This window comes from Sciurus vulgaris, assembly GCF_902686455.1.
Source record: "Sciurus vulgaris genome assembly, chromosome: X".
Classification (NCBI taxonomy): Eukaryota; Metazoa; Chordata; class Mammalia; order Rodentia; family Sciuridae; genus Sciurus; species Sciurus vulgaris.
This window is the reverse complement of record NC_136471.1, coordinates 33,480,728-33,506,732: the sequence shown is the minus strand read 5'-3', so window position 1 is coordinate 33,506,732 and position 26,005 is coordinate 33,480,728. Positions and strand designations below refer to the sequence as shown.

At 37.3% G+C, this 26,005-nt stretch overlaps 1 protein-coding gene and 1 long non-coding RNA gene across 3 annotated transcripts in view; one reads left to right on the top strand and one right to left on the bottom strand.

The window, feature by feature from the left end:
• The window catches only part of DOCK11 (dedicator of cytokinesis 11), a 184,681-nt gene extending 180,710 nt beyond the window's left edge, over window positions 1–3,971 (top strand). For both annotated transcript variants that reach the window (XM_079123323.1, XM_079123324.1), the window contains one exon: window positions 2,726–3,971. In XM_079123323.1, coding sequence (XP_078979449.1) covers window positions 2,726–2,845 — 120 coding nt within the window. In that variant the 3' untranslated portion in view covers window positions 2,846–3,971. The remainder of the gene's footprint in view (window positions 1–2,725) is intronic.
• On the bottom strand, window positions 3,710–5,824 carry LOC306650953. Its single transcript, XR_013761063.1, has 2 exons — window positions 4,116–5,824; window positions 3,710–3,961 (listed from the first exon to the last, which is right to left on the bottom strand). It is a non-coding gene; the product is annotated as an uncharacterized lncRNA (long non-coding RNA).
• Window positions 5,825–26,005: the final 20,181 nt, after the last annotated feature.

Genomic DNA, 26,005 nt, shown 5'->3' with positions numbered 1-26,005 from the left:
CCTAGGAACTAGTCAATAAATTTCTATTACTTGTAATACATAGAAAAAAGCAACAAAAATTTCTTCACAAAAGATATAAAACAATTGCACATGCTGAATTAAGTGAGTATATGCTATTCAATGGTTATTTCATTTGCATGCAGCAGTGTGACCTAGTCTTAAACTCTTAATTATTCAAATGACCTTAAAATTATTCAAATTGAAAGGAAATTATTCAATTTACTGTTACTACTATGATCAGGATATTTAGAGTGGTCATCTTATAAAGCTTTTTTTTCCCCTGAAGCATGGATTTTTTTTAAAAAAAGTTAACTATCGTTTTTCCCTTCCTGTCTGTATTGTTATTCCCTAAACTATGGCTATTTTTATTTGTTGTCGAGACCAATAATTTAGATGCTTGATATTATATATTGTATGATAACCAAGAAAACTCTTAGTTTCCATTGGTTATATTCATGCTGGTCATTGAATTTATAGTGAATTTTTGTAATTCAATTAGTATTTCCCATTAGGTTTTAATATAAAAGCTTTTTGCCTGACTTGGGGTGGTATATGCCTGTAATCCCAGAGACTTCCAAGGCTGAGGCAGAAGGATCACAAGTTCCAGGCTGGACTCAGTAATTTAACCAGAATCTGTCTCAAAATTTAAAAAATAGAATAAAAGGACTGGGGATGTTGCTCAGTGGTAAAGCACCCCTGAGTTCAGTTCCCAGTACTAAAAGAAAAAAGCCTTGTTCTGTCATATACTTTTATTTATTTATTTATTTATTTATTTATTTATTTGGTACCAGCCATTGAACCCAGGGTAGCTTAACCACTAAGCTACATCCCTAGCCCTTGTTATTTTTTATTTGGAGACAGGGTCTCATTAAGTGATTTAGGGTCTCACTAAATTGCTGAAGCTGGTCTTGAACTTGCAGTCCTCTTGCCTCATTCTCCCAAAGTCGCTGGGATCACACGACCTGGCTATCCCAAGCACATTTATTTTTTCCTTATTTTTGTTTTATTTTGAAACAGGGTCTCGCTAAATTTCTGAGGTTGGTCCTGAATTTGCAATTCTGTCTCAACCTCCTAAATTGTTGAGATTAAGGCATGCACCACTGCACCCAGCATACATTTTGAGATTGAAACTAACATAACAAAATAAGGCAAAGTGTAAATGTGTACAGAAATACAAAATGCTCTGTTGAGCGCCATAAATGATTACTTAACAGAAAACACAGGTTGGATATTCCTTGGCCCTTTTTGATGTGGTCTATTTCAGTATACCAAAGTATACAGTCCTTTTAAAATTTATTTTAAACTTACGAGTTTTTAAAAAGAAATTAAATTGTATTAAAACTGTTAATTGCAGATTTCTTAAACTGGATTGAGTTGGTAGTGTTCATTGTACTACCTGTTTGGTATTTTTTGTAATTTGTTGTCACTGAATACCCTGTTTGCTTGTCACATCGAACAAGCATTGAAAATCAGTCATCTCTTAAAACGCTAGTTTTACTTTCAGATTAGTGTCATGAGTTAAGGTTTTTATAGAAAGAAACTTCTCAGGGCTGGGGTTGTGGCTCAGTGGCAGAGCACTTGCCTGGCATGTTTGAAGCATTGGGTTCAATCCTCAGCACCATATATAAATAAATAAATAAAATAAAGTTATTTTGTCCATCTACAACTAAAATAAATATTTAAAAGAAGAAATTTCTCTATTACAGGCTTTATTTAAACTTTATGATCTGTAACATCACAAATAAGATGATTGAATACTGCCATCATAGACCAATTTGAGGGATTAACATTGAAGGTTCAAAACTGTCTTTAAGACCAATTATTGGAAGCTTGAGACCTACATTAGGACTTAAAGAAGTGTCATATAATGCATACACTATTCTTAGCCTCCATCTAATCTAAAATCTGTTACCATGGCTTTCTTTTCTTTTTTAAAAAAATTTTTTAAACATTGTTTTCAGAGATTTTTTTTTACTTTATTTGTTTATTTTCGTATGTGTTGAGGATCAAACGCAATGCCTCACCCATGCTGGATAAGCACTCTACCACTGAGCTACAACCCCAGCCCTGCCTTGGCTTTTGATCACACAAAATGGATCATTTAAAAAATATTTACACTAGTATGAATGTATATGTTTATGAACTTATGGAAATATAACACTTATATTTTATGTTGATGAAGTTCTTCCATTTCCAAGAAAAATCTTCTGTATCAATTAGCTCATATAATTGTAGTGTCTTTTAAAATATATGATTCTCACTTTTTTCTTCATTTAGTATTATTTCTAAGTTTACATGGAAGGAATATAGGTTTCTACATATTGGAACAACCCCATGGGTGATTTTGAGAACCACTAGGTTAGAAGATGATCCATAAACTCTGTATCAAAGATTGGTCCAGTGTTTAGAGCTTGTATGATGACCGTTTGTTGAAAAAAAATATTAAGATTACATTCTCTTGCTTTTTATTGAATTTTGCATTTATGAATATTTGTTTTTCTTAATAGTAACCAGATTTTTTCTGCTTTTTTGATATGCTGCCTTTGTAAAACAGCTTTGAAGACTTAAGTCGGTAATGTTATTCTTTACTCTTTCTGCTTTTTGTCTTTTTAAATAGCTCATTGTCAGTGATGAATTGAAATATGCCTGTGACTTTATATACACATTCTTTTTTGGCAGTAGCTGTTTTTCTCCATGATAACCATGTGGATTTCTTTTGTTTTAGATATTACAAGAAGACACAATACATTCTCCCTGGATGAGCAACACATTACATGTATTTTGTGCAATTAGTGGTACATCAAGTGACAGAAGTTATGGTTCCCCAAGATACTCAGAAGTATGAAGAAACACAGATGTAAATGACAATGAGACTGACTTTCTCAGGAATATTCGGAGCTGTGCAAATGTTAAAATTTAAAGATTGGATATACATGGAGTGTTTCCTCCTGACACCAAAATTTTCATGCTTTCAAACAGGGTGCTTACGTATTTGTAAATATTTAAGCAACTTGAAAGTGCCTGGAAATTGCACCACTGTGCTTGGTTTGTACTTTTTTAGGTAAATCTATATGCTGAAAAGTAGAGCTCAGAAATGTTAATTCAGTTTGCTTAATTATTGCTTCAAACAATAAAGGTACTATGTAAAATTATATAATGGAACCCAATAAAAGGTAAAACTTATTTGTAATTAGAAGTGAAGGATATAATACATTGAGTTTAACATTTTTCTCAATAAGAAGCTCAATTCATTATCATACTAATCCTTGGGGGAAGAAATTTGGTTAAAATTTCCATAAAACATGGATATTTCAAACTGGGGAACAATTTGAATTCTTGCCTATTAGTAGTCAAGGCTGGACTGAAGGAACCAAAAGGATTATTCATCAGAAAAATTTCAGAAGGAAAGAGTGTATGTGGAAATGCCAAGTTTACTGTTCCTTGCTGTTTCAATCTGGTGATGCTAGGTATTCCTATTGATCTCTCTTCTACATCCAAGAAGAAGGATTATACAAGGCACAGGTTTCCCCAGTGAGCAGTATTTGTTGCTAAATTTGGTCTGGATTTGTCCATAAAACTAAATAAAACATTTCTGAGAATTTGCAGTCAGTACATCCTATGCAACTTCAAAACTTTATCAGCAGTCCAAGGTGGGAATTTTGTAATGATTATTTTCTTCAGTTGCACGGTTATCAAGCATTTTGATGGAACTTGATGGTTACAGCATGTCTTGGGTCAGTCTACATAACCACCACAGGTTTAGCAACTGCTAATTTGGGATTACATTTCTGTGTATGAAGAAATCTCAGATTACCTAAATAATTCAGGAGAAACCAACGTATGCATGATACCAATAATTTTGACTGCCTCTAGTCAAGTTCTAGACTTACTTTCCTTATTTAGTCTAGTCTGTTTTACAGATGAAAATGAGACATTGAGATATAAATGGATTACATAGAGCCTTGGCTTTTTTTTTTTTAATAAAGACATTCTTTTTTTTTGACATTTTTATTATTAATATTTATTTATTTGTATGTAGGGCTGAGAATCGAACCCAGTGCCTCATACATGCTAGGCAAGTGCTCTGCCACTGAGCCACAATCCCAGCCCCGAGCCTTGGCTTTTAAAATACTTTGTGATTAGGTAAATCTTACAGATTATGGTCCTCGATTGGCCATTTTTCTTTACATGTCATTTTTACGTTTTTAGGGAAGAGCCAGGTGCAGTGGCACATACCTGTAATTCCTAGCAACTGGGAGGCTAAGGCAAAAGGATCTCAATTTCAAGGCTAGCCTGGGCAACTTAGCAAGACCCTGTCTCAAAATATAAAATAAAATAAAAAGGGCTGGGGATTTGCACTCAATACTTAAGCATCTATGGGTTTTCTTCCTGTTACTAAAACAAATTTAAAAAATACTTTTAGGGGTGGATGAACTTATTTATTGAAAATTAATTTTGTATTTTAATGGGAAACTTGGAAGTTTTCAGAGGCAGTTTGCAATTTCCTAATATGGTGGAATAACCAGAAGAGTAAGTTTCCTCTTTAAAGTGAGCATATCTGTCATTTATGTGTAAAGAATTGTCAACTACAATGAATACTACTGTCTGAGAATAAGGCATCTTGGGGACACTCCAGCATTCTTTTGTCAACAACTAGTTACTGTCACACTCCCCAGTACAGTATATGCACTAATGGTGACTTTTTAAAAATTATAGTACATGACCTCTGCGCCCAAGTAGCTTGTGATCTAGTTGAGTAGGCAAGATATCAACAAAGTTAAATAGTACAAGAATCAGCAAGGTAGGACATGAAAAGTTGTATATGAATATTGCCAAATGAACAACACTGTCTATAATTCTCATCACATGCAAGGAACAAGAGGTCACTGTTTGTTATAAATATTTAGAGGGAGTTTCGTACACAAAAGTAAGCTTCAAGGAGGCTTCCAAAAATGGGACCAATCCAGGCATAGTGGCACATGCCAGTCATCCCAGCAATCCCAGTGGCTTGGGAGGCTGAGGCAGGAGGATCGAGAGTTCAAAGCCAGCCCCAGCAACTTAGTAAGACCCTGTCTCTAAATAAAATACAAAAAAGGGCTATGGATGTGGCTCAGTGGTTAAGTGCGCCTGGATTCAATCCCTGGTACCAAAAATAATAATAAGATTAAAAATGGGACCGTAGTCTAGGCAGAAGTAATATGAGCAAAGGTACAGAAAGAGTCAGCGAAGTTCAGGGAAGGTGAGAGCAATTTTGTTCAAGGGGCTGGTAGATGATAAATCTAAAAAGAAAATTTAGACTTTGATTTTGGAAGTCCTCGAATACCAGGTGAATGATTTTTGGACTTAGAATGTATGGGGAGGCAGACTAGATTTTTAAAAAAATATCTTGGGCTGGGGATATAGCTCAGTTGGTAGAGTGCTTGCCTTACAAGCACAAGGCCCTGGGTTCAATCCCCAGCACTAAAAAAAAAAAAAATCTTGCTTTATTAAATGTTATTTTTAGAAATTTAATGTTTTTATATTACTGCCAGGTGTATTTCTTGTGGAGAGAGATGGAAATAAAACCATTATTTAAAGTACACAATTCAGTGGGTTTTTAGTATATTCACAGTTATGCGAACTCACCACAATTTTAGAATGTTTTTAGCAATCCAGAGAGACCCACATGCATTAGCAGTCATTCCCCAACCCCCAACTGCTACCCTCAGCACCTGGCAATCACTAATGTATTTTCTGACTTTACGGATCTGCCTGTTATGGACTTACCATATAAATAGCACCATACAATATGAGGCCTTTTGTGTCAGATTTTTTTCACAGAGCATAATGTAACATGTATATACTTCATTCTTTTTCATATCTGAATAAATATTATTTTGTATGGGCACACCATACTTTATCCTTTCATCAACAAATGGATTATTTCCACTATTTATTATTTCTGCTATTATGAATAATGTTGCTAGGAAGATCATGAGTTCAAAGCCAGCCTCAGCAACTTAGCAAGGCCCTAAGCAAATCAGTGAGACCCTGTCTCTAGATAAAATACAAAAAGGGGCTGGGGATGTGGCTCAGTGGTTAAGTGCCTCTGGTTTCAATTCCTGGCTTCAGTTCTTTAGGGCATATGTGTAAGAATGTAATTCCTGGGCCATATGGTAAAGTTTAACCTTTCAAAGAAATGCCAGACCATTTTCCACAGCAACTGCACAATTTTACATTCCCACCAGCAGTATATGAGGGTTCCCATTTCTCCATGTCCTTGACAGCACTTGTTATTATCTATTTGTTTACTGCTTTCCCAGTGGATGTGAAGTGGTTTCTCCCTGTGGTTTTCATTTGCATTTTTTTTTCATTTCTTTGATAGCTAATGCTGTTGAGAATTCTTTTCATGTGCTCATTGACTATTTTTATATCTTCTTGGGAGAAATGTCTATTTAACTCCTTGACTGATTTTTAAATCAGGTTGTGTTTTTTCATTGTCGACTTACAAGGGTTCTTTTTATAATCTAGATGCAAATCTCAGATATATGACTTGAATAAATTTCTCCTATTTTTTTTAATAGATGGGGGTCTTTGCTGGGGATGGCTGGAGGATATAGCTCAGAGGTAGAACACTTGCCTAACACATTTGAGGCCCTGGGTTCAATCCCCAACATCAAAAGAAAAAAGACAAAGAATATTCAGAGATGGGATCTTACTTTGTTACACAGGCTGGTCCCCAACTCCTAGGTTCAAGCAATCCTCCTGCATCAGCCCCCTGAGTAGTTGGAACTAGAGTTATACTGTTGCTCCCAGCTTTAACCTGCCTTTTCACTTTTGTGGTCGTATCTCTTGAAGCATGAAAGTTTTTAACTTTTATTTTTTCAGTGTTGGGGATTGAACCCAAGGGTGCTTTACCATGGAGCTACATCTCCAAACTTTTTTTAAAATTTTGAGACAGAGTCTCATTAAATTTCCAAGGCTGGGCTCAAATTTACTCACCCTCTGCCTCAGCATCCCAATCAGATGGGACTATAGCTGTGTGCCACTGTACTCTATGAAAGTGTTTAATTTTGGTAAAGTCCAATTTATCTATGTTTTCTTTTGTTGCTTTGCTTTGGCGTTATATCTAACAGGACCTTGCCTAATCAAAGTGGCTAGAGATTTGCACCTACGTTTTCTTTTAAGAGTTTTTATCATTTTAACTCTTATTTTAATATCTTTGATCCACTTTGAGCTAATTCTTGTATATGGCATGAGGTAGAGAGTACACATTTTTTGATGTTTGTATTTGATTTTCCCTGCACCATTTTTGAAATGACTACTTTTCTCACATTAAATTTCCTTGGCACCCTTGGCCAAGTATGTGGTGCACACCTGTAATCCCAGCGACTTGGGAGGCTGAGGCAGGAGGATTGCAATTCTGAGATCAGTCTCAGCAATTTAGTGAGGACTTTCTCAAAAATAAAGGGAATGTAGCTTAGAGGTAAAGCACCCCTGAGTTCAATCCCCAGGATCTATTTGTCATCTACCTATCTATCATTTATCTATCATCTTTCTATCTATCTGTATATTTTCCCTTGGTACCCTTATCAAAAATTAATTGATCATAAATATGCAGGTCTATTCTGAACTCTAGTTCTATCCCATTGATCTATGTCCCTGACTTTATGCCAATGCCACAATGTCTTAGTAAGTAATTTATAATAAGTTCGCATTGGGAAGCATAAGCCATTTAACTTTATCCTTTTTAAAGCTTGATTTGGATACTCTGGACCCCTTTCCATATGAGTTTTAGGATCAGCTCGTCAATTTCTGTTAAAAAAAAAAAAGGCAGCTGGAATTTTGGTAAGATTTGCTGTGACTGTAGATTTCAATTTGGAGAGTATTGCCATCTTTTTGCGTGTGTGTGTGTGGTACTGGAGATGAACCCAGGGCTTTATGCACACTAGATAAGAGCTCTACCAGCTGAGCTATATCCCCAAACCTGAGTATTGCCACCTTAAAAATATTATGTGTCCATAAACACATGACATTTTCTATTTATTTACTTTTATCTTTAGTTTCTTTCAAAGTTATATCATTTTCAGTGTCCAAGTCTTGCACTTCTTTTGTTAAATTTATTCCTTAGCATTCTATGATTTTTTGATGCTATATATGGAGTTGTTTTCTTAATTTTTGGATTGTTCATGGCTAATTTATAGAAACAACTGACTTTTATATATTTTTCTTTTATCCTAATACATTGCAGTATTCATTGTTAGCTTTAATAAGTTTTGTGTGTGATGGGTTACCTTTGTGTTTTCTCTAATTAAGATCATGTTGGGGCTGGGGGTGTAGCTCAGTTGGTAGAGTGCTTGCCTCACAAGCACAAGGCCCTGGGTTCAATCCCCAGCACCACAAAAAAAAAAGATGTTATCTTCAGATAGAGACAGTCATACTTCTTCTTTTCCAATATTGACAGCTTTTATTTCACTTTCTCACCTAGAACCTAGATAGGAATTTCTATACAATCTTAAATGGCAATAGTGAGAGCAAACATCCTTATCTTATTCCTGATCTTTGGGAAAACACTTTCAACCTGTTACATTTCAGTATGGTGTTAGCTGTGAGTTTTTCATAGATGTTTTTAAGTCTGGTTCAGAAAGTTTCCTCCAACATGATTTGCATCTGTTTTTGGATTCAGTTCTCTGTCATATAGGGATCAATTCTTCATATGATCCCTATGTGACATATAGGAAAATTAATGTACAAATGGTCATGAAATGTAATCATGATACACTTCAAATTACAGATGAGGCCAAGGTATCCTGATTCCAGTGTTTTTACCTGTCCTATATTATTTCCTATGTATAGTGAGTGTTCCTATGCCCAGTGTTTTCAACTATTGTATACTATTTCCTGTGATCTCCTGTTCTAATTTCCTGTAACTTTTTAGAGAGACTAAAAATGATTCACCTCTTAGACTTTTTTTGCTAAAAAGGTAAGCTCCATAAGAGTAGTGTCTGTTTCTGAATTTTTGACCTTCATTTCCACCAAACCTGGCATATAAAACGTGCTTGAGTAGTCTCAAGGAAACAAAACTAATTTAGAGAAACATATACCTCAGGAGCCTTTTTATAATGTGCAAATCAGTGTGGCAGACAGCCCAGCCCACAGACAGATTGTGGTTGAGGGAGATAAGAAATATTTACATAAAAAGATAATAGGAGTGGTTTGATAATAGCAAATCAGTGGTAATCATAGTACTTGAACAGGCAGAACCTTCTAGATCTAAACCATAAAAGCCTTGATGGAGGAGACAGGGCATGAATAGCCCTGAAGGATGTATAAAAACTAGCTCATGTGTTTGAGGAAGTACCTTAAGCTTAGACCTTTTAGCAGGAAGTTTAAAAAATTAACTCCTTCATTTTAATTATTATAAGAACTCTGACCATTAAAACATATCTCTAGGACTGAGGATGTAGCTCAGCCATATAGTGTTTGCCTAGCATGTGTGAGACCCTGAGTTTGATCCTCAGTACTGCAAAATAAAAATTTTAATTAAAAGAAACTCTCCCTACTACATAGGACATGCAAATCAAAAATAATAATGGAGTACATATAAAATCAGGTAACATTCTCTGTTGTTTTCTCAGACTGCCTCATCCCATTTTTGGCTTAGACTCTACTGGAGTAAATCAGCCATCTTATGCAGAAAAGTTCTGCTCAATTTGCTTTGTTCTCTGGATAGAAAACTTTTTCAGCCAACCTTTGTCAATTTCTGACTCTCTATGTACCATGGTGTTTTATAATCCTCACTGCTTTAATAGCTCATCTAGAATTGAGTCTTAAAGGCTCTGAACTCTTTATCCTGCAACAGACTAACATGTGCCTTTCAAAGAAAACCAGTGGAAGCTATCATGTGAGGAAGGTAAGATCTGCAATCTGAGAATTGTAGACCTTTCATTCATTCATTCATCACACATTTATTGACCATCCTCTGTGAGCCAGGTATGTGAATGATCAAGGTAATATTCAGTGTGCAGATTGCAAATGGGATATAATAATTATAAATGTATAAGATAATATACATAATGTACAAGAGAATCCATGGGTAGTCTTTTTCTTGGGTGGGTAACCAGGGATTGAACCCAGGGGCACTTAACCACTGAGCCACATCCCCTACCTTTAAAAAAATATTTTATTTAGGATCTTTCTAATTTCTTGAGGACCTCACCAAATTGCTGAGGCTGGCTTTGAATTTGCAAGCCTCCTGCCTTAGTCTCCTGAGCCACCATGGGTAGTCTTTCTGTCACTTTCTGAACTGAATCTTCCTAATTCAGTATCCTTAAGGAGAAACATACTATGTCTCGGATGGATGTGAATAATACCTAGGACTGATATATTTGGACATTTAATATAATCATATGAGAGGCAAAAGCAACACCAATATCGATGTGAGTTATAATCAATGCAAAGCTACTGGAATTCTGTGGCATAGTCAAGATTTGAGGTGCCTCCAGAGCCACTATAATAGCATAATAATAGTACTATGTCTTCTCTCCCATCTTAACCTAAATTTAGACACTAACATATATGCAGTGAAAAGGGATGAGAAAGAAAGAGGGGTGAGTTGACAAAATTATCTTTGTCAGAATAAGTGTAATGAAAAAGAACAACTTTCAGAAGAAAACATGCTTTGTTCCTCTACAACCACAAGTAGTTACAGGCTCAGCTGAATGCAATTCAGACCTTGTGTAAGAGATTTCTTCATAGAAATCATGGATTTTTTTTGGTACTGTGGATTGAACCCAGGGGTACATAACCACTGAGTCACATCCTCAGCCCTTTTATGGGTTTTATTTGGCAACAGGGTCTCACTGAGTTGCTTAGGGTCCCCACTAAGTTTCTGAGGCTGGATTTGAACTTGTGATCCTTCTGCCTCAGCCTCCCAAGCTGCTGGATTACAGGCGTGCACTACTGCACCCAGGTATGGATATCTTTTTTTTAAGTAAGGTAATCCCTCCACTGGCACTTCCTTTGTTACAGAAACAAAACTCAGCATTGGACTTTTAGCCCTGGAAGGAGAATCTAAAGGAGAAAATATTTCAACTCTCCCTTTTGGTTTATCCATCTTCTGATTTTTCTCATTTCTGCTAGAACTGTCACCACCATGATGGCATCTAGGTATGTTTCATTATAACTCTGTGATTCTAGGTGACATTGTTCGACTGTGGAGAGGAGACAAAAAGAGGTAATTAAGGGTCCCCATAGCCAACTCAGGGACTTTGGCTGCCTTCCCTAATGATGATTCTCATTTCTTGAGGGCTTTTTCATTCTTTCCTTCTCTATAGCATACTTTTTAAGTGCACAGGCTTGATTGACTAGTTCAGAATTCCAGCTGTCATTTACCAGGCTGTGTGACCTTGGACACATTACTTAAACCCTCTATGCCTTCTTTTCCTCATCTGCAAAATGGAGGTATCGGTTGTACCTACCTCCTAATGTTATTGTGAGGATTCAGTGGGGTATTTGAAGCATAGAAAATAATGTCTGACACATTTATATATGTGTTAGTTATGACTATAATGTTTTCCCCAAAGCATAGGAGAATTTTCTCAGTCACTACACCCTCTGTCTCTTTATCCATCCCTCCATTCCAGGCAGAAGTGGGTTGGGATAATAGATGGGTCAAGATTAGATGATTTTTGTCTTTTGATATTTCACAGGTCACCTCTGGACTCCCTTGATCTCACCATATGATGGAGATCTGTGCCCACATGCAGTAACCTTATTTCCTGTGTGGTATGGGCACTGGAAAAATATAAACAAATGCTGGCTATTAACAATCAGCACTGCCATACAGTACATTCTGGCTAAATATCAACCTTGCCACTTTGTCTCTGAACAGAGGCCAGTTGTTTGTATATAGTTTTCATACACATCTGATGATTGGTGAAAGGTCCCTTATGCCCCTAATTGGAGGGTCTCTCTTTACTGGCATGTCCCCTGGTTTCCTTCCATTATCAGAACTACCCAACAGTGGTTTGGGACATGAGTTGAACTGGTGGGACTTGGTCCCTCAGTGTACTCTTTACTGAAAGTCTCTAATATACAGCCTCTTTAAATTGAATTTATGCCTTTTATCCAAATTTTCCTGAAAATGCTCACAGATAACTATTCTGTGTTTCTCTTGAAGTAGATCAAGGAAGGCTTTCAAAGCTTCCCTGCTATACCACCTACCCATTTCTCTCTAACTTTAGGAACACTTTAGGGGAAACTTTGCCCAACCAATCATGTTTAAAGACATTTGCATTTTCACTTTAGGTAATGGGCCTTGGAGTTAAGGCCTACCTTTTCCTCCTGCTCCTCTTGCTGGCCCCTACCTCCCAGAACCTTCCTAGGCCATATCCTCCCCTCTGCTCAATTCTTCCATCCCTCCATAGACACCCCATATTCCCATGCTGTGCACTCTCTTCACACTAGGTTCTCAATGTCTACTTTCTGTTTGAAGCAATTCCCACAACCATGACCTGTAACTCCAAACTCATCTCACCTAAGGGCATTTCTGCAAGGCCTTATAACTACTGCAACTGGGGAAACTGACATTTACTCAGGGTGGGACAAATCTCCACTAGGTGTAGGTCTTGAGGTAGGACAGACTACAATTTCCCTCTCTCCACCTATGACCTGAAACTTCTCCCAGATGTATACCTCTCTGCTCTCAGTATCCCTATCCCTGCCTGCCAGATATGCCTCATCAAGGATTTTTTCCTTCAAATGCCCATAAGCAAGTCAATCTCAGCCCCTGTTTGGTTTCTTCCTCCTCCTGATCTGACAGTGCCACATCCCTAGGAAGTCAGCTATGCCTCTACCCCACCCCCATCTACCAGGATGTGGCTGAGTGAGGGTGGGGTGTCTCACACTTCCTCTTTCCAGGCCAACTGGCCCAGACCAAACTGCATAGACCCCCACCTCCCCACTATCATCCTACAGGCTGATCTCGCATGCTCGCTCTTTTGGTTATTTGTTTGCTCCATGATCCTTTAGATCTTAGAGTAGTGGTTCTGAACTGGGGGATGATTTTGCCATCTAAGGGACAGTTGGCAATGCTTGAAGATATTTTTGGTTGCCATAACTAGGGGAGGAAGTTACTACAACACCTAGTAGATAGAAGCTAGTGATGCTACTAAACATCCTGCTGTGCACAGGCAACCCCCAACAACAGAACTTTACCTGGCCCCTGGTGTCAGTACTGCAAAAGTTAGGAAATGCTGTCATTGAAGGAATGCCTGTATCACTGGACTTTTGCATGGCTACTCAGGGCCCCCATTGCTGGTCATCTCACCAATAAGTCCACTGGGAAGTCTCTCTTTTCCACTAATGTCTGTATTTATCCTCAGTTGCAACTATCTGCCCATCAAATGTTTGAATGCCAAAAGGAGTAGTGGTCTGTCAATCCATCATTTCTAACTCTGCACTTCATCCACAGGTTAGCCATACTTAAGGACCTGAGGGTGCTCAAAGTCTGTCTCATGATCTCTGGCTGTCCCTGCCACTCTCTGGTGAAGTGAAGTCTTTCTCACTATTATCAAACATCCAATGCAATAACTAGACAAAACAATTCCAATTCCAAGACCATTTCTATTCGTCTTATTGCCTATGAAGCACTTCAGCTACTTAATAAAACAAAACCCAAGACCTCTAAGATATTATCCCTGAAAAAAAAGCAATAGGTCAGAAGGGCTATGGAGCTACATACCTTGTTACAATTATAAAGATATAAATTCTCTCTCAAATATCTGTCAATTCAATGCCACCCCCATCAAAAATCCCAGAAGGGAGCTGAGGCTGTAGCTCAGTGGTAGAGCGCTTGCCTAGCACGTGTGAGGCACTGGGTTTGATCCTCAGCACCACATGAAAATAGATAAATAAATAAAATAAAGGTACTGTGACCATCTACAACTAAAAAAAAAAGTTCCAGAAGGATGTTTTAAGCCTGACAAAGTGATTCTAAAATTCATTGGAAAAAATTAAGATTTAAGCATAGCTAAGAAAATACCAAAAAAGGAGGAATGAAGAGCAAAAATTTTCCCTGGTAGACATCAATATAAATAACATAGCTAACTAACCTGAACATTGACTAATATAAAAATTGAAGGATGAAATATAACAAGATAGAGAATGGTTCCATGTGCATATAAAAATGGATATGATATTTCATGAGGAGGAAGTGAAAAACAACAATGCAAGTCAGCAAGGGAGGAACTACCCTAAAGGAAAAGCCAATCAAAGGAGAAATCAAGTCAAGTTAAAAAACAAAAATAAGCCAAAATGACCAGGAATACAAATCATATGTCAATATTAACTCTGAATGTCAATGGCCTAAACTCATTAGTCAAAAGACATAGACTGGCAGATTGGATTAAAAAGAAAGATCCAACAATATGCTGCTTTCAAGAGACTCATCTCATAGAAAGAGATACCCACAGACTAAAGGTGAAAGGATGGGAAAAAACATACCACGCACAGGGATTCAGTCAGAAATTCGGGGTTTCCAGCCTCATATCAGATAAAGTGAACTTCAAGCCTAAGTTAGTCAGAAAGGATAAAGGACATTTCATGCTGCTTAAGGGAAGCATAAATAAGGAAGACATAATGATTTTAAATATTTATGCCCCAAACAATAGAGAATCTATGTACACCAAACAAACCCTTCTCAATTCCAGGGAAAAACATAGACCACAACACAATAATACTGGGTGACTTTAACACACCACTCTCACAACTGGATAGATCCTCCAAACAAAACCTGAAAAAAGAAACTATAGAATTGAATGATACAATCAATGATTTAGGCTTAACGGACATATAGAGAGTATTTCATCCATGATCGAGTGAATATACTATCTTCTCAGCAGCTCATAGATTCTTCTCTAAAATAGACCATATGCTATGCCACAAAATAGTCATTAGTAAATGCAAAAAATAGAGATACTACCTCATAGTCTATCAGATCATAATGGAATGAAATTAGAAATCAATGATAAAATAAAAAACAAACTATTCCAACACCTGGAGACTAAATAATATATATTGAATGATGCAGTGATAACAGAAGACATCAGGGAGGAGATAAAAAAATTCTTAGAGGTAAATATGAACAACAATACAACATATCAAAATCTCATGGACACTATGAAAGCAGTCCTAAGAGGAAAATTCATTGCATTAGCTCATACATTAAAAGAATAAAAAGTTAACAACTAAATGACCTAACATTACATCTCAAAGCCCTAGAAAAAGAAGAACAGAATAACACCAAAAAGAGTAGAAGACAGGAAATAATTAAAATCAGAGGTGAAATCAATGAAGTTGAAACAAAAGAAACAATTCAAAAAATTGACAAAACAAAAAGTTGGTTCTTTGAAAAACTAAACAAAATTGATAAACCCTTAGCCACACTAATGAAGAGGAGAGAGAAAATTCAAATTAGTAGAATTTGTGATGAAAAAGGAAAGATCACAACAGACACCATTGAAATAAATAACATAATTAGAAGCTACTTTGAAAATTTATATGCCAACAAAACAGAAAACATCAGACACTGACAAATTTTTAGAGAAGTATGATCCTACCAAACTGAATCAGGAGGACATATACAATTTAAACAGATCAATTTTAAGCACTGAAATAGAAGAAACCATCAAAAGTCTACCAACCAAGAAAAGTCCGGGACATCATGGATTCTCAGCTGAGTTCTACAAGATCTTCAAAGAAGAACTAATACCAATAATCCTCAAAGCATTCCATGAAATAGAAAAGGAGGGAAGGAACTCTTCCAAACTCATTCTATGAAGCTAGCATCACCCTGATATAAAAAACAGACAAAAATGCACCAAGGAAAGAAAACTTTATACCAATATTCCTGATGAACATAGATGCAAAAATCCTTAACAAAATTCTGGCAAATTGCATACAAAAACATATTTAAAGGATAGTAAATCATGATCAAGTGGGGTTTATCCCAGGGATGCAATGTTGGTTCAACATCCAGAAATCAATAAACATAATTCATACCATCAATAGACTTAAAGTTAAGAATATATGATTATTTCAATAGATATGGAGAAAGTGTTTTATAAAATGCAGTACCCCTTCATGCTCAAAACACTAGGAAAAAATAGGGATAATAGGAACATACCTCAACATTGTAAAGGCTATCTATGCTAAGCCCACAGCCAACATCATTCTAAATAGTGAAAAACTGAAAGCATTCCCTCTAAAAACTGGAACATGGCAGGGATGCTCTCTTTCACCACTTCTATTCAACATTGTTCTTGAAACACAAGCCAAAGCAATCAGACAGACCAAAGAAATTAAAGGGATACGAATAGGAAAAGAAGAACTCAAGCTGTCACTATTTGCCAATGACATCATTCTATATTTAGAGGATCCAAACTCCACCAGAAAACTTCTAGAACTAACAAATAAATTCAGCAAAGTAGCAGGATATAAAATTAATACCCATAAATCAAATGCATTATTATTCATAAGTGATGAATCTTCTGAAAGAGAAATTAGGAAAACCACTCCATTCACAATAGCCTCAAAAAACAAAATACTTGGGAATCAATCTAACAAAAGAGATGAAAGACCTCTACAATGAAAACTGCAGAACACTAAAGAAAGAAATTAATGAAAACCTTAGAAGATGGAAAGATCTCCCATGCTTTTGGATAGGCAGAATTAATATTGTCAAAATGGTCATACTACCAAAAGTGCTATACAAATTCAATGCAATTCCAATTAAAATTCCAATGACATTCCTCATAGAAATAGAGAAAGAAATCATGAACTTCATCTGGAAGAAGAAGAGACCTCAAATAGCCAAAGCAATCCTGAGCAGGAAGAGTAAAGCAGGGGGTATCACAATACCAGGCTTCAACTATACTACAGAGCAATAGTAACAAAAACAGCATGGTATCAGCACCAAAATAAACTGATAGACCAATGGTACAGAATAGAAGACACAGAGACAAACCCACATAAATACAGTTACCTCATACTAGACAAAGGTGCCAAAAACATACAATGGAGAACAGATAACCTGTTCAACAAATGGTGCCAGGAAAACTGGAAATCCATATGCAGTAAAATAAAAATAAACCTCTGTCTCTTACACTGCACAAAACTCAATTTAAAACAGATCAAGTACCTAGGAATTAGACCAGAGAACTTGCAACAAAGAAAAGAAAAAGTAGGCCTGAATCGACATCATGTTGGCTTAGGACCAGACTTAACAAGACTCCTAAAGTGCAAGAAATGCAGACAAGGATCAATAAATGGTATGGATTCAAACTAAAAATCTTTTTCTCAGCAAAGGAAACAATAATGTGCAAAGAGAGTCTACAGAGTGGGAGAATATATTTTCCACATGCACTTCAGATAGAGCACTAGTCTCCAAAATTTATAAAGAACTTACAAAACTTTACACTAAAAATACAAAGAACCCAATCAGTAAATGGCTAAGGAACTGGGCAGACACTTCAAAGAAGAAGTATACAGATGATTAACAAATATATGAAAAAGTGTTCAACATCTCTAGTAATTAGAGAAATGCAAATTAAAACCACCCTAAGATTTCATCTCACTCCAATTACAGCAGCTATTATCAAGAACACAAGCAATAATAGGTGTTGGCATGAATGTGGGGAAAAAGGCACACTAGTACATTGCTGGTGGAGTTGTAAATTGGTGCAGCCACTCTGGAAAGCAGTATGGAGATTTCTCAGGAAACTTGGAATGGACCCACCTTTTGACCCAGTTATCAGCAAACTACAGTTAACACAGTCCACATCAATGCCTATAGCAGCTCAATTCACAATATCCAGATTGTGGAACCAATCTAGATGTCCTTCAATAGATGAATGGATAATGAAACTGTGGTATACATACACAATGCAATATTATTCAGCCATAAAGAAGAATAAAATTATGGCATTTGCAGGTAAATGGATGGAATTGGAGAATATCATGCTAAGTGAAATGAGCCAATCCCAAAAAGATGAAGGCCAGATGTTTTCCCTGATAAGTGGATGATGATGCATAATGGGGATGGGGAGTAAGAAAAGAATGGAGGAACTTTGAATTACACAGAGGGAAATGAGAGGTGTGAGGGGGCAGGGGTATGAAAGATGGTGGAATAAGACAGACATCATTACCCTATGTACATGTATGATTACATTAATGGTGTGAATCCACATTGTGCACAACCATAGAAATGAAAAGTTGTACCCCATTTGTGTACAATGAATCAACATGCAGTCTTTAAAAATAAAAAATGGATATGATAAATGTTGTATTTTGAGGAATTATTGGGTTTACTCAATAAATAGTGTGGGAATAATTGTCCGAACATTTGCACAAATTTTAAGGGATTCCTACCTTACTACTTACATAAAAATAAATTTCAAATTGATCAAAGATTTTTAAATATAAAAAACAAAACCTTTAAAGGACTAGAATTGAATATGTACTACTATGTGTATAATCTTTTAAAAATATTTTTAGTGGTCAATGGACTTTTATTTTTTCCTTATTCTTGTGTGGTGCTGAGAATAGAACCCAGTGCCTCACACATGCTAACAAGTGCTCTGTCACTGAGCTATAGCCCCAGCCCTATGTGCACAATCTTGAGATAAAGATCTCTCTTTTTTCCTTTTCAAAGCTTTTCTTTTTAAACCATACTTTTATTCAAACCTGGGAAATATTAGACTAAAATTTATATTCATCAGATGGTACCATTAAAGGTACAAAGTGAAGTGACAGATTGGGAGAAACAAATTGCCTCACATATAGCAAAACACTTTTTAAGAGAAAGGAAAATATAGTGACCCCCAATAAAAAAAAGACGAGACCAGAAATGACACCTTTTACAAAACATATGTAAGATGTCAATAATCATAAAAGGCTCAATATTTAGAAATGAAAGAAATGCAAAATAAAATCTCACCTGAGAGACAAAATTAAATATTATCAATGAAGATCTGAAACAAATGAATTTTCATGAACTAAAGATTAAGTGGAAATTGTTATCTATTTTTGGAAACTGGCTATTAAAAATACATGATAATCTCAGTGTGCAGTGGTGCATGCCTGTAATACTAGCAGCTGGAGAGGCTGAGATAGGAGGATCAAGAGTTCAAAGCCAGCCTCAGCAACAGTGAGGCCCTAAGCAACTCAGTGAGACCCTGTCTCTAAATAAAATACAAAGTAGGGCTGGGATGTGGGTCAGTGGTCGAGTGCCCCTGAGTTCAATTCCTGGTACCCCCCTCAAAAAAAATGATAATCCCCCACCAGAAGCAAATCTTAAATTACTCTACATGTGAACCATGATAACACATAAGGATAGGAGTATTGGTTCAAACAGTTGCAACCAAAGGCATGGGAAAAGGGGAAGCACATTTGGAAAGAGGTAAAAAGGAAAGGGTAGGGGAAAAGGTTTTCAGTGGATTGTCACATTTTTTTATCATATTATATTCAGTTTGACAAATAGTGTGATATAGACATAAGTTTTACATAGATGTCACCTATATGTGATATTTTACATGAATACATGCTTAGAAAATACTTAGAATTTATGAGAAAATAAAAATAAACAAAAGCACATAACCATTATACACACCATTTGTGTACATAATAGAACTCACTGTTACAAAGAAGAACAACTTTCCCAAAATCTAAACTATTAGCCTGAGATGAAGAGCTTCCTGATAAAGATTATGAATCAGAAGTAAAAGTGTAAAAAACAGGGGCTGGGGAGATAGCTCAGTTGGTAGAGTGCTTGCCTTGTAAGCACAAGGCCCTGGGTTCAATCCCCAGCACTGCAAAAAAAAAAAAAAAAAAAAAAGTGAAAAACAATTTGAGCACATAAAATTTAAAAAAATAATTGAAGTCTGGGAATATAGCTCAGTGGTAGAATGTTTGCCTCAGATGCGAGGCCCTAGGTTGAATCCCCAGTAGTAAAATAAATAAATAAATAAACACACACACACACACACACACACACACACACGAAACAAAAAAAAAGAAAACTGAGTAAAATATGTGTAGCACATAAAATCCTTAATATTAAAATTTTGAGGGGATACCAAGGATTGAACTCAAGGCCAGATCCCCAGTCCTAGTTTTTATTTTATTTAGAGACAGGGTCTCACTAAGTTGCTTAGCACCTTGCTTTTGCTGAGACTGGCTTTGAACTTGTGATCCTCCTGCCTCAACCTGAGCCTCTGGGATTACAGGTGTGTGCCACCGCACCTGGCAAAATAGTAAAAGAGCTCTTACAAATCAATTGGATGAAGTTTCTCAGTAAGTAATGGGTAGTGCAGGTATAGTAGCTCACACCCATAATCCCAGCTGCTCAGGAGACTGAGGCAGAAGGATCATAGGTTCGAGACCTGCCTCTGCACCTTAGCAAGACCGTTTTAAAAATAAAATTTAAGAAAGGGCTGGGAATGTAGCTTAGGGCCAAAGCATTGCCTAGCATGTGTGAGGCCCTGGGTTTAATCCCAGTGCCAACCTAAGTCACACACAAACACACACAAAAAAATGGGTAAAGGACATAAGTATGCCTACTTATTTGCAGGAGGGAAGTGTAAATGATTAATAAACATGAAAAAATATTCAACTTTATTATTAAAGAAATGTAAATTAAAACAATAGCAATCAAAAGAGGAGACATCATTATTAAATTCTAAGAAGAAACAACAGGGAAATAAACACTTGAGATAGCTAGTCCATAATAATACTGGTACAACTTCACTTTATCTTTAGTCACTTTATCTCGGTTCCCCTCCATGTTTCTTATCAACCACACTTACTTCTCCCCATAGGAGGTCTCTCATGGACATGTGACATCTTGGTGAAGTTGGAGAGAGTCCAAGTTTCACTAGGCATGCCATTAAAGGCTCTCCCTCCCTGTTAGAGTTTGTTCAGTTGTGTTTTGTTTTGTTTTCTTTTTTCCTTTTTGTTTGTTTGAGAGACAGACCTTTTACCAAGGTGACTACTGCCAAGAATTAACTTGTTTTTATAAGCACAAGGCCCTGGGTTCGATCCTCAGCACCCCCCCCCCAAAATTAACTTGTTTAGCTGAGGACTCACCCTTGAGTCATAGAGGTTCCACTTTATTCTGGTTGGCCCAAACAGAACCATATCTAAGCAAAGCACAACCTCCATAGTATTTATAAAACAAGAATCACACTAAGGCAGTGATACGAATGGGATCATTGAAGGACTTTTTTTAAAAAAGGAGAGAAAAGGGTGTGGAAGAGAATAATGATGTCAATAGTAACTCATAAGCTTGGGTACAGTGGTGCATGCCTGTAATCCCAGTGACTTGTCAGGTTGATGAAAGAGGACAGCAAGTTCAAGGTCAACCTGAGACCCTCTCTCATGATAAAAAATAAAAAAGGCTGGGGATGTAGCTCACTGGTTGAGCACCCCGGGTTCAGTCCACAGTATGGAAAAAAAAATAACTCATATACTGCTTAATTACATGCTTAATTACATGGCATTGTTCTAAGTGCATAACTTAAGTCACTCCATCTTCACCACGGTAAGACATTAATGATAATAAAAAGAGAACAACTATAACAATATACTATAATAAAAGTCATTTAAGACTCATAATGATGCACCTGGACAAATGACCACCCAGAATGAAGATTACCAGAAGCTTCCATGACATTTGCTGTTGGACCCTTAGGAAGTAAAGGATGTGAGGTTGGTGGGCATGTGATGAAAGTTATTTGAACTGGGATGGTAGTAGGGAAGGTGGTCAGGAAGTATAAGATTAGATGTATATTTTGACGGTAGAGCCAAAAATATTTACTAAAGGGTTATATGCAAGGTATGTGAGAAAGAGGAGGCTGGTATGGAGTATTTGTGCCCACAGTGCTCTCAGGGACATGCAGGCTCTTTCAATCTTGTTATTCCATTGCATGTGGCCTGTATTTCTCCAGTCACCCCAATGGTTCAAGATGGCTGCTCCATCTCTAACCTAGCCAGTAGAAAAGAGTCAAGAGGAGGGACTTGGAGTCATATCATTACCATGTGACTAGAATCCAGCTAATCTGCTGAGGACATTTGAGGCATTTGCTCCTCAATGTCTAGTTGCCTGCCCTCTTTATATTTTTTTTTAGATTTTTATTGATTTATTTGTTTTGGGGGATACTGGGGATTGAACTCAGGGGCACTCGACCACTGAGCCACATCCCCAGTCCTGCTTAGTATTTTATTTAGAGACAGAGTCTCACTGAATTGCTTAGTTCCTCACTTTTGCTGAGGCTGGCTTTGAACTCATGATCCTCCTGTCTTAGCCTCCTGAGCTGCTGGGATTACAGGTGTGTGCCACCATGCCCAGCCCTCTTTATATTTCTAATGTGGCATTGGACAGCAGCATTCTTGACTGGAAACATGACCAAACAGTGTATGAGTTAGCCCTACCTACATGATGACAGTCAGTAATTCATGGTGAGAGCAAGAAGCATTAAGATAAATCCAATTTTGATGTCACTTCTCTGTAAGTGGAAAAGCAAAAGAAAACTGATTCAGTTCCCATTTTATTTATTAAATGAAATATAAAAACATTTAAAATGTTTATTTTTCTTTGTTCTATGTTGTCTAATAAGTCAGGTACTTACTAAAATATGATTTGGCTTATTTTGAACAAAATAATTGTAGCTGTATATACATATCTTTTAATTTAAAATGACCTTTTCTCATAATAGTGAACTAAACTGTTCATTGGCACAAAATCCTTTCCACAGCAAACACCCAGAAATGCCTTGTAAAATATAATGATATCACAAATAGCTATTTCATGTCACCAACTCTCTCCTCAGATCTTGTTTTCTCTCTTCTATCTCACTGTCAGCAAATTATCTTCCTTCAGATTTCACTGAAAAAATAAAGAAGGAAACAGTAGAGGATGTACTCATGTTTCTCCTGCTATCGGCCATCCTCTCTGCTGTCTTTCCTGGTGATCACATTCAATCTCATGGTCATGTATATGCTGATGATCTCCAATTTTGTGTCTCCAAACCAGATTTCTCTAAGCACAACAGTCCCATGCCCAATAGTATAATGGCTGTCCCATAGTATATCTCAAAGTTAAAATGGACAAAACAAGACTATTGACTTCCATACCCCATGCCCATTCTTTTCTATCTCAGTAATTGGCATCTCCAATCTATCGGTTGCTCAGACCAGAAATGCAGGAGTCAGATCTGCCTCCTCTTTCTCACATACCATGCATATAACCCTTTAATAAATATTTTTGGCTCTACCTTCAAAATATACATCTAATCTTATCCTTCCTGACCACCTTCCATACTACCATCCCAGTTCAAATAACTTTCATCACATGCCCACCAACCAAAATAGCCCTGTAACTTACCTCCTTTACTTCCTAAGGATCCAACAGCAAAAAATGATCCTTTAAAAATAAAAGGTAGGCCAGGCATGGTGGCACATGCCTGTAATTCCAGTGACTTGGGAGGCTGAGGCAGGAGGATCATGAGTTCAAAGCCAGCCTCAGCAAAAGCAAGGCACTAAGGAACACAGTGAGACCCTGTCTCTAAATAAAATACAAAATAGGGTTGGGGGTGTGGCTCAGTGGTGCCCCTGAGTTCAATCCCTGGCACACCCCCAAAATAAATAAATAAAAGGCAATTGGATCTGGGGCTGTAGCTCAGTGGTAGAACACTTGCCTAGCACATGTGAGGCACTGGGTTTGATCCTCAGCACCATATGAAAAAAAATAAATAAAATAAAGACATTGTGTCCATCTACAACTAAATAAAATATTTTAAAAAAAAGGTAATGGGGCTGGGGAGATAGCTCAGCTGGTAGAGTGCTTGCCTCACAAGCACAAGGCCCTGAGTTCAATCCCCAGTACCGCCAAAACAAAAAACAAACAAAAAAAGGTAATGGCTGTGGGTGAGGCTCAATGATTAAGTGCTTGGTTAGCATGTGTGAGGCCCTGGGTTCAATCCCTAGCACCACAAAAGTAAAAAAGGTAGATCATGTGATGCCTCTGTTCAAATTCTCCAATGGCTTCTCTTCTCCAAGTAGAAGTAAAAGCCAATGGATCCCAGATTGGTCTGGTACTTGGCTACCTCTAAAGAGCATCTGCTAACCCTCTTCCATTTTCCCACTATACTTCTGTCACACAGGCCTCCTTAGTGTTCCTTGTAAACATCAAGTCCACTGCCATCTCAGGACCTTGCACTTATTCTCAGCTCTGCTTGGAATGCTCCTGACCAAAATGAAGTAAATTTTCTCCCTCATTTTAGGTTGCTCTTCAAATGTCACCTTATCACAGAGGCCTTCTTTGAATTAATAAGTACTCATCTCACTCCCAGAACTCCTTATTCCTTAACCTGCTTTATTGTTCTTCATACCAGTTCACAACCTCTGTTATGGTTTGGATATAAGGTGTCCCCCTAAAGCTCATGTGTGAGACAATGAAAGAATGTTCAGAGGTGAAATCAGTGGATTAATCCATTTGATCGATTAATAATTTAAAAGGACTATTGTACTGAGTGATAATTATAGGTAGGTAGGTTGTGGCTAGAAGAAGTAGGTCACTGGGGGTGTGCCTTTAGGGTTTATACTTTGTCCCTGGTGAGTGGAGCACTCTGCTTCCTTGCTGTTGTGTTCTGAGCTGCTTTTCTCTGCCATGCCCTTCCACCATGATGTTCTGCTTCACCTTAGGCCCAGAGCTGTGGAGCTGGCAAATCGTGAACTAAACCTCTGAAACCATGAGCCACAATAAACTTTTCCTCCTCTAAGTTGTTCTTATCAGGCATATTGGTCACCGTGACACAAAGATGACTAATAAATACACCCTCTGACATTATCGTATTGCATTTGCTGATTTGTGGTCTGTCTTCCTCAAATGGAATATAAGATCTATGAAAACAAGAACTTTGTCTCATTCACTGCTGTATCCTCACCTCCTAAAACAGTTTCTGGTACATAGTAGATGCTGAATGAAAGACACAGCTAAGAGTACAAGAAATCAAAGTATAAGAAAGGAAGAGGGAACTATCTTAGAGTGACCTGTATTCTAATGACACGAGATTTAAGTCCACTGGCAAAAATGATTAGTCATCCTTCAATATCTATTCTCCTCTCTGTCCATACTAATTATTTTTTGTGGTACTGGGATTTGAACTCAGGGTCTTTCACTGTTAGGCAAACCCTCTATTGCTGAGCTACATCCCCATCCCAAAACTCCTAATGTTTTGGGTGGGGGATGTGGGGGGGTACTAGGGATTGAACTCAGGGGCACTCAACCACTGAGCCACATCCCCAGCCCTATTTTGTACTTTATTCAGAGACAGGGTCTCACTGAGTTGCTTAGTGCCTTGCTATTTTTCAGAGGCTGGCTTTGAACTTGCCATCCTGTCTCAGCATCCCAAATGGCTGGGATTACAGGCATGAACCACTGCACCTGGCCCAGAACTCCTAATTTTTGACTGAATATATGACCACCCAAAATGAAGATTACCATAACTTCTAAATAAGCAAATGTCATGGAAGCTACTGAGAATCATCCTTAAAAGACAATTGCCAAGTCCCTCCTCTTGACTCTTTTCTACTGGCTAGGTTAGAGATGGAGCAGCCATCTTGAACCATTGGGGTGACTGGAGAAATACAGGCCACATGCAGTGGAATAACAAGATTGAAAGAGCCTGCATGTCCCTGAGAGCACTGTGGGCACAAATACTCCATACCAGCCTCAAACTGCCTTCCTCTATACTGTTATGGAATGGAAAAGTTTTCCTCTTGTTTATGCCATTATCATTTGTGAGCTCTGTTGCTCTCGGTGGAACCTAATGTTAACCAATCAATGCATATTCAGAGACAGGAGCCAAAGTCTTGGATCCAAGAGCCCCATGTAAAGTCTGAATCTTCAATTAGCTTTTCTCTGAGTGAAATGGTGAATTACAATAAGCTTGTCTACTGGATGCCTGCC